At 58.9% G+C, this 15024-nt stretch overlaps 2 protein-coding genes across 2 annotated transcripts in view; both read right to left on the bottom strand.

The window, feature by feature from the left end:
- LOC144950723 (rho guanine nucleotide exchange factor 2-like) overlaps positions 1 to 4770 on the bottom strand; it is a 133852-nt gene extending 129082 nt beyond the window's left edge. The window contains exons 1-3 of the mRNA XM_078880796.1: positions 4714 to 4770; positions 2923 to 3061; positions 18 to 75 (exon numbers count right to left, since the gene is read on the bottom strand). The gene's annotated coding sequence lies outside the window, so the exon portion shown is untranslated. The remainder of the gene's footprint in view (positions 1 to 17; positions 76 to 2922; positions 3062 to 4713) is intronic.
- A 1025-nt stretch (positions 4771 to 5795) lies between these two features.
- The window catches only part of LOC144950722 (uncharacterized), an 85073-nt gene continuing 75844 nt past the window's right edge, over positions 5796 to 15024 (bottom strand). Inside the window, exons 7-9 of the mRNA XM_078880795.1 lie at positions 7932 to 7977; positions 7540 to 7739; positions 5796 to 5807 (exon numbers count right to left, since the gene is read on the bottom strand). Coding sequence (XP_078736921.1) covers positions 5796 to 5807; positions 7540 to 7739; positions 7932 to 7977 — 258 coding nt within the window. The remainder of the gene's footprint in view (positions 5808 to 7539; positions 7740 to 7931; positions 7978 to 15024) is intronic.

The following is a 15024-nucleotide window of genomic DNA, read 5'->3' as shown; positions in this document are numbered from 1 at the left end:
TCGTGGGAGGGAATCACCTCGTGTCCGGCAACCTCGTGTCCGGCAAACTCGTGTCCGGCGAGCCGCTCAGCGACCCTGCGCCCACGACAGGAAGGGGAGGAAATGGGTCAGCGGCTGAATGGTGACCGGAGCGGCGTCGCTGGACCTCACCCAAGTCCGGCTCGTCATCGTCATCGTCACGTGGACGTCCACAGCAGCCATGCACTCTGAGCGACACGCACGCGACCTCCGCCGTGAACGCGGAGGTGAAACCCCGGGCCGCATTATCCAACAGGCCGCAGTAGCCACCGTGTCTCGGGCGTTTTTAGTTTGCATGATGCAACATTTTAACCGGGACATCTTCTTCAAAAAGTTTATTTATAGAGCCAGGATAGGCACAGACAGTGTGCAGACAAAGAGGCTGAGTCATGCCAATGACTCAGGTGACAGAAATGAACACCGGAGATGAACTTTTGGGGATTTTTTTGTTCATTGCAAAATTAGCAAATCACTTCTTCAAATGGTGTTTGTGGCACAATCCCATTCTCGATGGAGCGTAGCGGTGGAGGGAGAGACAATGCGGCGTTGCTGTCCTGTGGGTTGATCGGAGACAGCTTCAGCTTCGAAAAGAACGCTCCACCCGTCACAATTCGTTCCCAAGATGGCAAGAGACACCCGAGGAGCAATGTGAACTCTCGGTAACCGGCGCCAGCGGTAGTAGCATGGAACAGCAGCAGCACCAACAAGAGCAGTGCCTCGGGCCCACAAGAACCTAGATCCGGCCCTGGCACCATCCCGCGCGTACAGACGCCTCCTCCTCCTCTCGGCCTTGTCCAGACCACCGACGCACAAGAGGCGAGGACGTGCAGCCGTCTCGCCGTTTAGAACCGACGAGAGAGAGAGAGAGAGAGCCGGGAAAGTGCGTCCGGTTTCGTCGTCACGAGGAGTCGTCAGAACCCTACGGCCGTCAACGTCACGCCTCGTCAACCCCGTTGCAGTACGGCTGGTTCTACAAGACAAACATGGCGACGCGTGCAGTTCCACTGAGCTGGTGGTCTGGCCTCTGTGCCCAACCGTTACTCTCTGGGCGTCTCCACCCGAAAAGCGCTCCACTTCCCTCCCCCTTTGTGATGAAAGAAGGAGAACGGGTTTTTACCCTTTCTGTTAGAACACCCAGACACACCTATTGCAAGGCAGCATCGAGTCTGCATTAGCCACACATACTTCCATAAGAGTTTTTTTTGGGTAGGAACCACTTGGTTCCACCAGCCCACAAGGGATTATTGTGTCTGTCCGTCTGTCGTGCATCCAAAAATGGGAGGGGTGGGGCTGGGTGGAGAGGGGAGGGTGAGGAGGGGCTGGGTGGGGAGGATGGGGCTGGGTGGGGGGTGGGAGGGGTGAGGCTGGGTGGGGAGGGGCTGGTCACCCCGTGGTGCCCTTATAAAATTCAACGTTTAACCTACTCACGCCGCCATTGACTCTGGCCATTGACCGAGCAACCCAACGTTCCTACCAGCTCCCTCCGCAGGAATGTGTTTTGGGTTAGATCGCGTAAATATATAAATGTGTCGTTAAAATCCGCCACCACCCGACACAGCCAACTAGTAAGGGTTGTCACGTAAACAGAACGTGGCCAATTCGTCACGAGTACAGCACTGACCGGTGTGTTGGAGAGCCAAGCCACAACATTTACAAACTGAGTACGCCGTTTCGCTAGTAATTACAACTAGCTTCATCAGGCGACAGCCAGATTTGTCGAGAAGTCCACCTGTTGAGTTCCTTATATCGAGGCGTAGATGTGGTGACCACGCTTCTGCGCTCTTGCACAATGTGGGGGGGGGGGATTAATGAGTCAACGTACATGATGCATTATGCGCATTATGTGAGCCAATTGAGCTTGTCCTTCCTGTCCATTGTGAGTACTAAAATAGCCGTACCAACGGTAATCCCTATTGAAGTATGGTGGCCTGTATAGGAATGCATTTAAACAACGTGTTATTTGATGATTCGCTTCCACGCAGCACTAAGGCGGTAGCTATCCAAATAGTTACAATTATTTTTATTTCTTTCAATTTCGATAGATTCTCTAATTAGTCTTTGCCAGTAGTAACTAGTTTTGCTCAAAACTTCAACATTTTCAAAATCAACTGAGTGTCCTTGTTGGCACGCATGTTCTGCTACTGCTGACAGTTGCATTTGGGAGAATTTAATATTTCTCTGATGTTCCTTTAGTCTCGTGCTGATCTTTCGTCCTGTTTGCTCAACATAACATTTACCACACGTGCAGTGAATCCTGTACGCACCTTCTGTTGATAGCTTCGGTAATACATCTTTTGTACCAGATATTAAATTCTGGATCTTATGTACCGTGCCAAATCTGACTGGGATGTTTTGTTTTTCCAAACATCTGGTTAGTTTATCAATAACTTGGGCAGTTTAATGCTCGTGTTATTTGATTTGGTTTTGGCATTCAATGCCCTCTTGATTTGTGCATCATTGTAACCGTTCATTTGCAGCGCTTCTTGTGGCAAACCGTGCGATGATGCGTACGTTTAGCGCACCGCAGAGGGAGCCGCAGAACCAGCTAAAGAGAGAGAGAGACGCTAACAAAATAAACAAGATGGCGCGGGTACAGACACCCTCCTCCTCCTCGTCATCGTCAGTCGTGGCCAGTCCACTGCAGGACGAAGGCCGCCTCCAGCTACCGCCGCCGCCGGCACCACAGCCACCGCCTCTCGCAAAGACGCCGCTGCCGACGGCCAAATCAGAGCAGGACGCCACCGTCGGCCGCTCGTCATTCCGAGACGCCTCCCCGTCGTGCTTGCGCCCGTGCGCCCGCCCGTGTGCCCGCCCGCACGCTCGCGTGACTCCCCTGGGCAAAACCGACGACCGTCGATGGACGCCCGACCCGGGCGACGGTGATGGTGGGGGGGGGGGGCTCACTCTCCAGGCTGGGACGAGGGAGGCGGATGGCCGACAGCGACGAGGACTTTGCGAGCGGCGCCTTCGTGGGGACGGGCGCCGCCGCCGCCGCCTCCGCGGGCCCCCGGCTCCAGTCGGGTGCCACCGCGTCGTTGACTTCCTGTCGGGAGGAGAGGCAGGGTCATGGCCTTCTCCTACGCAGACGGTCTCACCCAAGCCTAGGGTCTCACCCAGACCTACAGTTTAACCCAGGTCTACGGTTTAACCCAGACCTACAGTTTAACCCAGGCCTACGGTTTAACCCAGACCTACAGTTTAACACAGGCCTACGGTTTAACCCAGACCTACAGTTTAACACAGACCTACAGTTTCACCCAGACCTACAGTTTCACCCAGACCTACAGTTTAACCCAGACCTACAGTTTAACACAGGCCTACGGTTTAACCCAGGCCTACAGTTTAACACAGGCCTACGGTTTAACCCAGGCCTACAGTTTAACACAGGCCTACGGTTTAACCCAGGCCTACAGTTTCACCCAGACCTACAGTTTCACCCAGACCTACAGTTTCACCCAGACCTACAGTTTCACCCAGGCCTACAGTTTAACCCAGACCTACAGTTTAACCCAGGCCTACAGTTTAACCCAGGCCTACAGTTTCACCCAGACCTACAGTTTAACCCAGACCTACAGTTTCACCCAGGCCTACAGTTTAACCCAGGCCTACAGTTTCACCCAGACCTACAGTTTAACCCAGACCTACAGTTTCACCCAGGCCTACAGTTTAACCCAGGCCTACAGTTTAACCCAGACCTACAGTTTAACCCAGACCTACAGTTTAACCCAGGCATACAGTTTCACCCAGGCCTACAGTTTAACCCAGGCCTACAGTTTCACCCAGACCTACAGTTTAACCCAGACCTACAGTTTCACCCAGGCCTACAGTTTAACCCAGGCCTACAGTTTAACCCAGGCCTACGGTTGAACCCAGGCCTATAGTTTAACCCAGACCTACAGTTTAACCCAGGCCTACGGTTTAACCCAGGCATACAGTTTAACCCAGGCATACAGTTTAACCCAGGCCTACGGTTGAACCCAGGCCTATAGTTTAACCCAGACCTACAGTTTAACCCAGGCCTACAGTTTAACCCAGGCATACAGTTTAACCCAGGCCTACGGTTGAACCCAGGCCTATAGTTTAACCCAGACCTACAGTTTAACCCAGGCCTACGGTTTAACCCAGGCCTACAGTTTAACCCAGACCTACAGTTTAACCCAAGCCTACGGTCTCACCCAGGCTTACCCAGGTCGCCACCTGTCTTAGGTTTTCCCCCAGATCGTCCACGTGTTACGAGGCAGCTGCCATCCTGGGAAGCCCACAGGTCGTCCCGGCACGTGACCAGTCCCGCCACGGTGGCTAGGTATGCAGGAAGTCGTGGGTTCTATCCCGACCCTAACACCTGCTGTATATTTGGAGTTTGCGTCTCTCTTCCCATGGACACGTGAATTTTTTTCCGGGTCCTCCGACGGCGATGATGACAATGACGACGACGGCAATGACGATGATGATGACGATGACGACAACGATGATGACGATGATGACGATGACAACGATGATGACGATGATGACGACGGCGATGGGCCGAGCGACCGAGCGAGCGGTATCTCCCCACCCTGGATCCCGCGACCTGGCAACCCGAGCGTGACGCGACGTGTCACCACGGCTAACTTAGGTGGCGGTGTGGTGAAAACCCGGCGGCGGTGGTGGCGGTGGCGGCGGCAGTGACGGCCGTGGTACCTGTGGCCGTGGTACCTGCTGGGACGCTCGTGGGGCGCCGTCCAGCGGCCCCCCGCCGGGGGGCTCCTCCGCTTCGCCCCTCGCCGCCCCCCCCTCCTCCCGGGGCCCGCCCCCCGTCGCCTCGCGGTGGCTGTGACGGAGAAGGGGCCAGAGCGTGAGCGTCACGTGACCCGGCGTGACGCGTCACGTGACCCGGCGTGAGCGTCACGTGACATGGCGTGACGCGTCACGTGACCCGGCGTGAGCGTCACGTGACACGGTGTGACGCGTCACGTGACCCATCGTGACGCGTCACGTGACCCGGCGTGCGCGTCACGTGACCCGGCGTGACGCGTCACGTGACCCGGCGTGACGCGTCACGTGACCCGGCGTGACGCGTGACGTGACCCGGCGTGACGCGTCACGTGACCCGGTGTGGGCGTCACGTGACTTGGCGTGACGTGTCACGTGACCCGGCGTGCGCGTCACGTGACCCGGCGGTGGCAGACAGGATCACTGCTAAGTGGGCCGCCGCAATTACCACAATCGCCACCGCCACACTACCACTGTCGCCATCAACACCATGACTACTATCAACCATCACCACCACAATCACCACCATCACCATAATCAACATCACCATCATCAATACCACCATCAACACCATCAACACCACAATCACCACAATCACCACCAACATCATCACCACCACCATCAACTCCATTACCACCACCACCACAACCATCACCACCACCATCACCACAACCATTACCACCACCACCAACCGCGCGTTCCTCACCTGTGCCGCTCGCCCGGCGTGCCGAGCGTCCGTGACGGGTGGCACCGCGGGGCGGGGAGCCGCGATCGGAACGCCGCCGACGACGACGAGGAAGATGACGACGACGACGACGACGAGGAAGGGGCGGCAGCAGCAGTGCGGGCGAGGCGGCGCTGGCCGCTCAGCGGGCCCTCGGGGGGGCCAGCGCCACCGCCGTCCCGCCCCTCCGTCGCCGAACTGGCGAGCGTCGCGCCCTCCAGGTGCAGCGACGTGCCGCCACCGACGTAGCAGCAGCTGCTCGCCTGCCAACATTCAGGGCGATCGTGGTTCACGCTCCGCCTCAAATGAGTACCTGGTGCGGTGTGCAGTAAACATCGCCATTGGGGTGCTAGTCACCCCCTTGTATGCCGTGCCGGCCTTCATAGGTGCTCGCTAACAGCACTTGCCCCTACAGTCGGTGTGAGGGGGGAGCGACATCGTGGGGGTCGTGTCGGTGTGAGGGGGGAGCGACTTCGTGGGGGTCATGTCGGTGTGAGGGGGGAGCGACTTCGTGGGGGTCGTGTCGGTGTGAGGGGGGAGCGACTTCGTGGGGGTCGTGTCGGTGTGAGGGGGGAGCGTCATCGTGGGGGTGGTGTCGGTGTGAGGGGGGAGCGACTTCGTGGGGGTCGTGTCGGTGTGAGGGGGGAGCGACATAGTGGGGGTCGTGTCGGTGTGAGGGGGGAGCGACTTCGTGGGGGTCGTGTCGGTGTGAGGGGGGAGCGACATAGTGGGGGTCGTGTCGGTGTGAGGGGGGAGCGACTTCGTGGGGGTCGTGTCGGTGTGAGGGGGGAGCGACTTCGTGGGGGTCGTGTCGGTGTGAGGGGGGAGCGACATCGTGGGGGCCGTGTCGGTGTGAGGGGGGAGCGACATCGTGGGGGTCGTGTCGGTGTGAGGGGGGAGCGACATCGTGGGGGTCGTGTCGGTGTGAGGGGGGAGCGTCATCGTGGGGGTCGTGTCGGTGCGAGGGGGGAGCGACATCGTGGGGGTCGTGTCGGTGTGAGGGGGGAGCGACTTCGTGGGGGTCGTGTCGGTGTGAGGGGGGAGCGACATCGTGGGGGTCGTGTCGGTGTGAGGGGGGAGCGACTTCGTGGGGGTCGTGTCGGTGTGAGGGGGGAGCGTCATCGTGGGGGTCGTGTCGGTGTGAGGGGGGAGCGACATCGTGGGGGTCGTGTCGGTGCGAGGGGGGAGCGACTTCGTGGGGGTCGTGTCGGTGTGAGGGGGGAGCGACTTCGTGGGGGTCGTGTCGGTGCGAGGGGGGAGCGACTTCGTGGGGGTCGTGTCGGTGCGAGGGGGGAGCGACTTCGTGGGGGTCATGTCGGTGCGAGGGGGGAGCGACTTCGTGGGGGTCGTGTCGGTGTGAGGGGGGAGCGACTTCGTGGGGGTCATGTCGGTGCGAGGGGGGAGCGACTTCGTGGGGGTCGTGTCGGTGCGAGGGGGGAGCGACTTCGTGGGGGTAGTGTCGGTGTGAGGGGGGAGCGACATCGTGGGGGTCGTGTCGGTGTGAGGGGGGAGCGACTTCGTGGGGGTCGTGTCGGTGTGAGGGGGGAGCGACTTCGTGGGGGTCGTGTCGGTGCGAGGGGGGAGCGACTTCGTGGGGGTCGTGTCGGTGTGAGGGGGGAGCGACTTCGTGGGGGTCATGTCGGTGCGAGGGGGGAGCGACTTCGTGGGGGTCGTGTCGGTGTGAGGGGGGAGCGACTTCGTGGGGGTCGTGTCGGTGTGAGGGGGGAGCGACTTCGTGGGGGTCGTGTCGGTGCGAGGGGGGAGCGACTTCGTGGGGGTCGTGTCGGTGTGAGGGGGGAGCGACTTCGTGGGGGTCGTGTCGGTGCGAGGGGGGGAGCGACTTCGTGGGGGTCGTGTCGGTGCGAGGGGGGAGCGACATCGTGGGGGTCGTGTCGGTGCGAGGGGGGAGCGACTTCGTGGGGGTCATGTCGGTGCGAGGGGGGAGCGACTTCGTGGGGGTCGTGTCGGTGCGAGGGGGGAGCGACTTCGTGGGGGTCGTGTCGGGGCGAGGGGGGAGCGGGAAGAGGCGGGTGAAGGGACCTCACCTCGTCCGTCTGCGCGTCTCCTCCTCCTCCTCCTCCTGCTGCTGCTGCTGGTGCTGGTGGTGGTGTTGTTGGTGTTGTTGTTGTTGGTGTTGTTGTTGGTGTTGTTGTTGTTGTTGGTGATGCCGCTGGGGCATTGGTGGTGGCGCCGCCGCCGATGGGACAAGGACACGCGCGGTCACGCGACGGCCTCCCGGCCACATCTGTGCCACGACAACCACAAATCACAACCACCACCACCATCGTCACAACCGTCACCACCATCGTTACAACCGCCACCACAGTCACCACCATCGTCACAACCGCCACCACCATCGTCACAACCGCAACAACCATCGTCACAACCGTCACCACCACTGCCACCATCATCACAACTGCGAGGGAGGGGGTCAAACCTGGGTCAGTGGCACCTTCCCCCTCAGCTCTGCCCTCCTGGTTGACCTGCGGGTCAAAGGGGGAGAGGTCAGAGAGAGGTCAGAGAGAGGTCAGAGAGAGGTCAGAGAGAGGTCAGAGAGGCAACAAACCTCACCAACACCATCACTGCTACATTCACCACCACTATTACCACCCCTACCATCACCACCACTATCACCACCACTACATTCACCACCACTACCATCACCACTACATTCACCACCACTACCATCAACGCTACATTCACCACCACTACCATCACCACTACATTCACCACCACTACCATCACCACTACATTCACCACCACTACCATCACCACTACATTCACCACCACTACCATCACCACTACATTCACCACCACTACCATCACCACTACATTCACCACCACTACCATCACCACTACATTCACCACCACTACCATCACCACTACATTCACCACCACTACCATCACCACTACATTCACCACCACTACCATCACTGCTACATTCACCACCACTACCATCACCACTACATTCACCACCACTACCATCAACGCTACATTCACCACCACTACCATCACCACTACATTCACCACCACTACCATCACCACTACATTCACCACCACTACCATCACCACTACATTCACCACCACTACCATCACCACTACATTCACCACCACTACCATCACCACTACATTCACCACCACTACCATCACCACTACATTCACCACCACTACCATCAACGCTACATTCACCACCACTACCATCACCACTACATTCACCACCACTACCACCACCACTACATTCACCACCACTACCATCACCACTACATTCACCACCACTACCACCACTACTACATTCACCACCACTATCACCACCACTACCATCACCACCACTACTACATTCACCACCACTATCATCACCACTACATTCACCACCACTACATTCACCACCACTACCATCACCACCACTACCATCACCACTCAATCACTACCACTATCATCACCACTACATTCACCACCACTACCATCACCACTACCATCACCACCACTACATTCACCACCCCTACCATCACCACCACTATCATCACCACTACATTCACCACCACTACCATCACCACTACATTCACCACCACTACCACCACCACTACATTCACCACCACTACTTTCACCACCACTACATTCACCACCACTATCACCACCCCTACCATCACCACCACTACCACCACCACTACATTCACCACCACTACCACTACATTCACCACCACTATCATCACCACTACATTCACCACCACTATCATCACCACTACTTTCACCACCACTACATTCACCACCACTATCATCACCACTACATTCACCACCACTATCATCACCACTACATTCACCACCACTACATTCACCACCACTACATTCACCACCACTACATTCACCACCACTACATTCACCACCACTACCACCACCACTACATTCACCACCATTACCATCACCACTACCATCACCACCACTACCATCACCACTACATTCACCACCACTACCATCACCACTACATTCACCACCACTACCATCACCACTACATTCACCACCACTACCATCACCACTACATTCACCACCACTACCACCACCACTACATTCACCACCACTACCACCACCACTACATTCACCACCACTACCATCACCACTATCACCACCACTACCATCACCACCACTACTACATTCACCACCACTATCATCACCTCTACATTCACCACCACTACATTCACCACCACTACCATCACCACCACTACCATCACCACTCAATCACTACCACTATCATCACCACTACATTCACCACCACTACCATCACCACTACATTCACCACCACTACCACCACCACTACATTCACCACCACTACTTTCACCACCACTACATTCACCACCACTATCACCACCCCTACCATCACCACCACTACCACCACCACTACATTCACCACCACTACCACCACCCCTACCATCACCACCACTACCACCACCACTACATTCACCACCACTACCACCACCACTACATTCACCACCACTATCATCACCACTACATTCACCACCACTACATTCACCACCACTACATTCACCACCACTATCATCACCACTACATTCACCACCACTATCATCACCACTACTTTCACCACCACTACATTCACCACCACTATCATCACCACTACATTCACCACCACTATCATCACCACTACATTCACCACCACTACATTCACCACCACTACATTCACCACCACTACATTCACCACCACTACATTCACCACCACTACCACCACCACTACATTCACCACCATTACCATCACCACTACCATCACCACCACTACCATCACCACTACATTCACCACCACTACCATCACCACTACATTCACCACCACTACCATCACCACTACATTCACCACCACTACCATCACCACTACATTCACCACCACTACCACCACCACTACATTCACCACCACTACCACCACCACTACATTCACCACCACTACCATCACCACTATCACCACCACTACCATCACCACCACTACTACATTCACCACCACTATCATCACCTCTACATTCACCACCACTACATTCACCACCACTACCATCACCACCACTACCATCACCACTCAATCACTACCACTATCATCACCACTACATTCACCACCACTACCATCACCACTACATTCACCACCACTACCACCACCACTACATTCACCACCACTACTTTCACCACCACTACATTCACCACCACTATCACCACCCCTACCATCACCACCACTACCACCACCACTACATTCACCACCACTACCACCACCCCTACCATCACCACCACTACCACCACCACTACATTCACCACCACTACCACCACCACTACATTCACCACCACTATCATCACCACTACATTCACCACCACTATCATCACCACTACCACCACCACTACATTCACCACCACTACATTCACCACCACTACATTCACCACCACTACATTCACCACCACTACCACCACCACTACATTCACCACCATTACCATCACCACTACCATCACCACCACTACCATCACCACTACATTCACCACCACTACTGGGTTGCCGGGTTCGTAGCGTAGCGTGCTAACCGTTGCGCCACCGCTCCCAACCACCACCATCACCACTACATTCACCACCGCCGCCGCCACCTTCACCATCTCCGTGACGAGGCCACTGCCGGGCAGCCGAGAGACGCTCAGGACAAGCGCGACCGCTGCCCCCCCCCACCGCCACCCCGGGCCCCCCCAAATCGTCTCCCACACTTCCGTAGCGAGACGCATCCCCGCGTCACGAACGTTCATCATCACAACCGTCAACTGTAAAGTGGCGGCATTTCACCCGTTAGACCCCCACAATGCACTGGGAGGCAGGACACAGACCGGCCCTGCAGGGTGCACGGACGCGGCGGGGGGCTGGGGGGGACGCAGCTCGGGGGCCGAAGTCCAGACGCGGCTTGAGCACCTCTCGCGACTCCGACGGTCCCATTAGCAAAGTCACGACGCCGTCGCGTTCCGCAGCACGGCGGCCGCACCGGCAACAGCCGTGACCTCGCGAGTCCTCAGAAGAACCCCAGATCTCCGGGGACCCCCCCCCCTCCGCCGCCGCCGTCGACGAGTGTGAACACGGAGCGTCGGTTCCTGCAAATACTGCCGGGGCTGACGCGCGGACGGCCTTGCAAGGTCACCAGCAGGATCACTGCCGCTGGACCGAGCGCGTTGGCACGAGTACCGAGTGACAGGAGGGAGATTGCGGCTGGTGCACCGCACGGCCGTGATGGCCGTGGTCGCTTCTCGTAATAAGAGCTACGCAGCTCAGTGGGGGCCTTACCTGCTAAAATAAGAAATTATAGTTTCGTTTTTGTGGATCTAAGGGACGGACGCTGGCCCCGGTGCAGACAGAATCAATGACTCACGAGGGGGGGGGGGGGGGGCGCTTTGCTGTGTAGACGCTGACAAAGCGAGTGGTGACGGACGGTGTAAAGAAATCCACGTGAATGATCAACGCAGTGGCGGGAGTGGGGGGGGTAGAGGATGGAGGGGAACTCAAGGGCAGCCGAGCGTGACCTCCGACCTGCCGCCCGCCCCCCCGGCGGTAAGATGAGGAGATAGCGACGGACTTCGTTAGAGAGCGGTGATTGGGAAAACAGAAACGGGCGATTAGACACGCACACGCACGCACACACACACACACACATGCACCTACACGTACACACACGCGCCTACACGTACACACACACACGCACCTACACGTAAACACACACGCACCTACATGTACACACACGTACACACACACACACGCACCTACATGTACACACGCACCTACACACACCTACACGTACACACACACGCACCTACACACGTACACACACACGCACCTACACATACATACACACGCACCTACACGCACACGCACCCGCACGCACCTACACGTACACACACACGTACACACACACGCACCTACACATACACACACACGTACACACACACGTACACACACACGCACCTACACGTACACACACGTATGCACGCACACGCACGGGAAAGAAGCAGGGACGAGCGTACGGTGAGAAGGACATGGGGCGGGCGGTGAGACACAGACCGACGGGCAGGTGGCCCCCAGCTGGCGGGACAGAGGGCCGGGGGCGGTGGGGCACGTGCACGACACGGCGCGACACGGCACGACACGGCGCGACACGACACGGCACGACACGGCGCGACGCCGGCACGGAACGCCGACACGACCGCGGCCGCGCGGCAGCAGCCTATAGCGCCTGACATTCACGACGGTCACCCGGACAGGCACCGTCCGGGCTCCAGGCTGTTGGCGACGCGGCTCCGGCGACCGTGCCGGCGTCGGGCCGGTGACCGTGCTAGTCACCGTGCCGGCGACCGTTGGGGTGCCGTTGGAACCGTCGTCGGCCCAACGCCGTACGGATGATGTTCGCTGGGTGTTCACGCGCTCGCTCACAGCACGCACCCCGCTGCGTGTAAACCACCCCGCTGTGCCACCCACACACCTACACACTCGCTCCCACACACCCACACACACACACACCCACACACGCTCCCACACTCGCTCCCACACGCTCCCACACTCGCTCCCACACACCCACACACGCTCCCACACGCTCCCACACTCGCTCCCACACACCCACACACGCTCCCACACACCCACACACCTACACACACACACCCACACACGCTCCCACACTCGCTCCCACACGCTCCCACACTCGCTCCCACACACCCACACACGCTCCCACACACCCACACACGCTCCCACACACCCACACACCTACACACACACACACCCACACACGCTCCCACACACGCTCCCACACGCTCCCACACGCTCCCACACTCGCTCCCACACACCCACACACGCTCCCACACACCCACACACCTACACACACCCACACACGCTCCCACACACGCTCCCACACGCTCCCACACTCGCTCCCACACTCGCTCCCACACTCGCTCCCACACACCCACACACGCTCCCACACACCCACACACCTACACACACACACACCCACACACGCTCCCACACTCGCTCCCACACGCTCCCACACTCGCTCCCACACAGCCACACACCTACACACACACACACCCACACACGCTCCCACACACGCTCCCACACGCTCCCACACTCGCTCCCACACACCCACACACGCTCCCACACACCCACACACCTACACACACACACACCCACACACGCTCCCACACTCGCTCCCACACGCTCCCACACTCGCTTCCACACACCCACACACGCTCCCACACACCCACACACCTACACACACACACACCCACACACGCTCCCACACTCGCTCCCACACGCTCCCACACTCGCTCCCACACACCCACACACGCTCCCACACACCCACACACGCTCCCACACACCCACACACCCACACTCGCTCCCACACACGCTCCCACACACCCACACACGCTCCCACACACCCACACACACACACACCCACACACGCTCCCACACTCGCTCCCACACGCTCCCACACTCGCTCCCACACACCCACACACGCTCCCACACACCCACACACGCTCCCACACACCCACACCCGCTCCCACACACGCTCCCACACACCCACACACGCTCCCACACACCCACACACGTTCCCACACACACACGCTCGCACACACCCACACACCCACACACGGTCTCACACACGCTCCCACACACTCCCACGCACGCGCCCACCACCGTCACGCGTGTCCGGACGTTCACAGAAAGCGAGGAGCGTGGGGAGCGTGGCGACGCGGAGCGGCCGACGTCACCTTGAGCAGCACGACGCTCCCCGGCGCGCTGAGCCCCGGCGCGCTGAGCCCCGGCGTCTGGAAGAGGAGGAACCTCCTCCTCCGCCTCCGCTGCTTCTCGTGCATCACCACCGCCAGGTTCATCGCTCCGATCGCGCCGGCAAACGTCGCCACCCCCCCCCCCCCCAACTCCCCGTGAGCGAAACCGGCGCTTGCTCCCGACCGGGGCAAAGCGTCGCTACCGCGCGGCAGGGCGAGCCGGGCGAGCCGGGCGGCGGCGGTCGCGACTCCGCGTCCCTCCGCTCCCGTCTCCCGACGACGCTGACGACGCTGACGACGCTGACGATGTAAACTCGTGTCCACGCGGCATCTCCCAACCGCTCCCCGGCACGTCGCCAAACTCCCCCGGCAAAGAGGAACCGCCGCCGACGATGGCGATGATCAGATGGCACGGCGAGCGGCGGCGGTGGTGGTGGTGGCGGTTGCGGTGGCGGCGGTGGTGGTAGTGGTGGTGGTAGTGATGGTGGTGGTAGCGGTGGTGGTGGTGGCGGTGGTGGTAGTGATGGTGGTGGTGGCGGTGGTGGTGGTAGCGGTGGCGATGGTGGTGGTAGTGGTGGTCGTGATGGTGGTGGTGGCGGTGGTGGTGGTAGTGGTGGTGGTGGTGGTGGCGGTGGGGAGAAGAGAAAGACCCCGGAGAGCCGCACGGGAGGCGGCGCTCGTGCCGACGGCGTCGGTGTCCCGAGCCGGGCGACGTCAAAAACTCCAACACCTCACTCACTCACTCTCTC

The sequence above is a fragment of the Lampetra fluviatilis genome, chromosome 59, assembly GCF_964198595.1.
Source record: "Lampetra fluviatilis chromosome 59, kcLamFluv1.1, whole genome shotgun sequence".
Classification (NCBI taxonomy): domain Eukaryota; kingdom Metazoa; phylum Chordata; class Hyperoartia; order Petromyzontiformes; family Petromyzontidae; genus Lampetra; species Lampetra fluviatilis.
The sequence above is the reverse complement of the archived record's forward strand: the minus strand, read 5'-3'. Positions and strand labels throughout refer to the sequence as shown.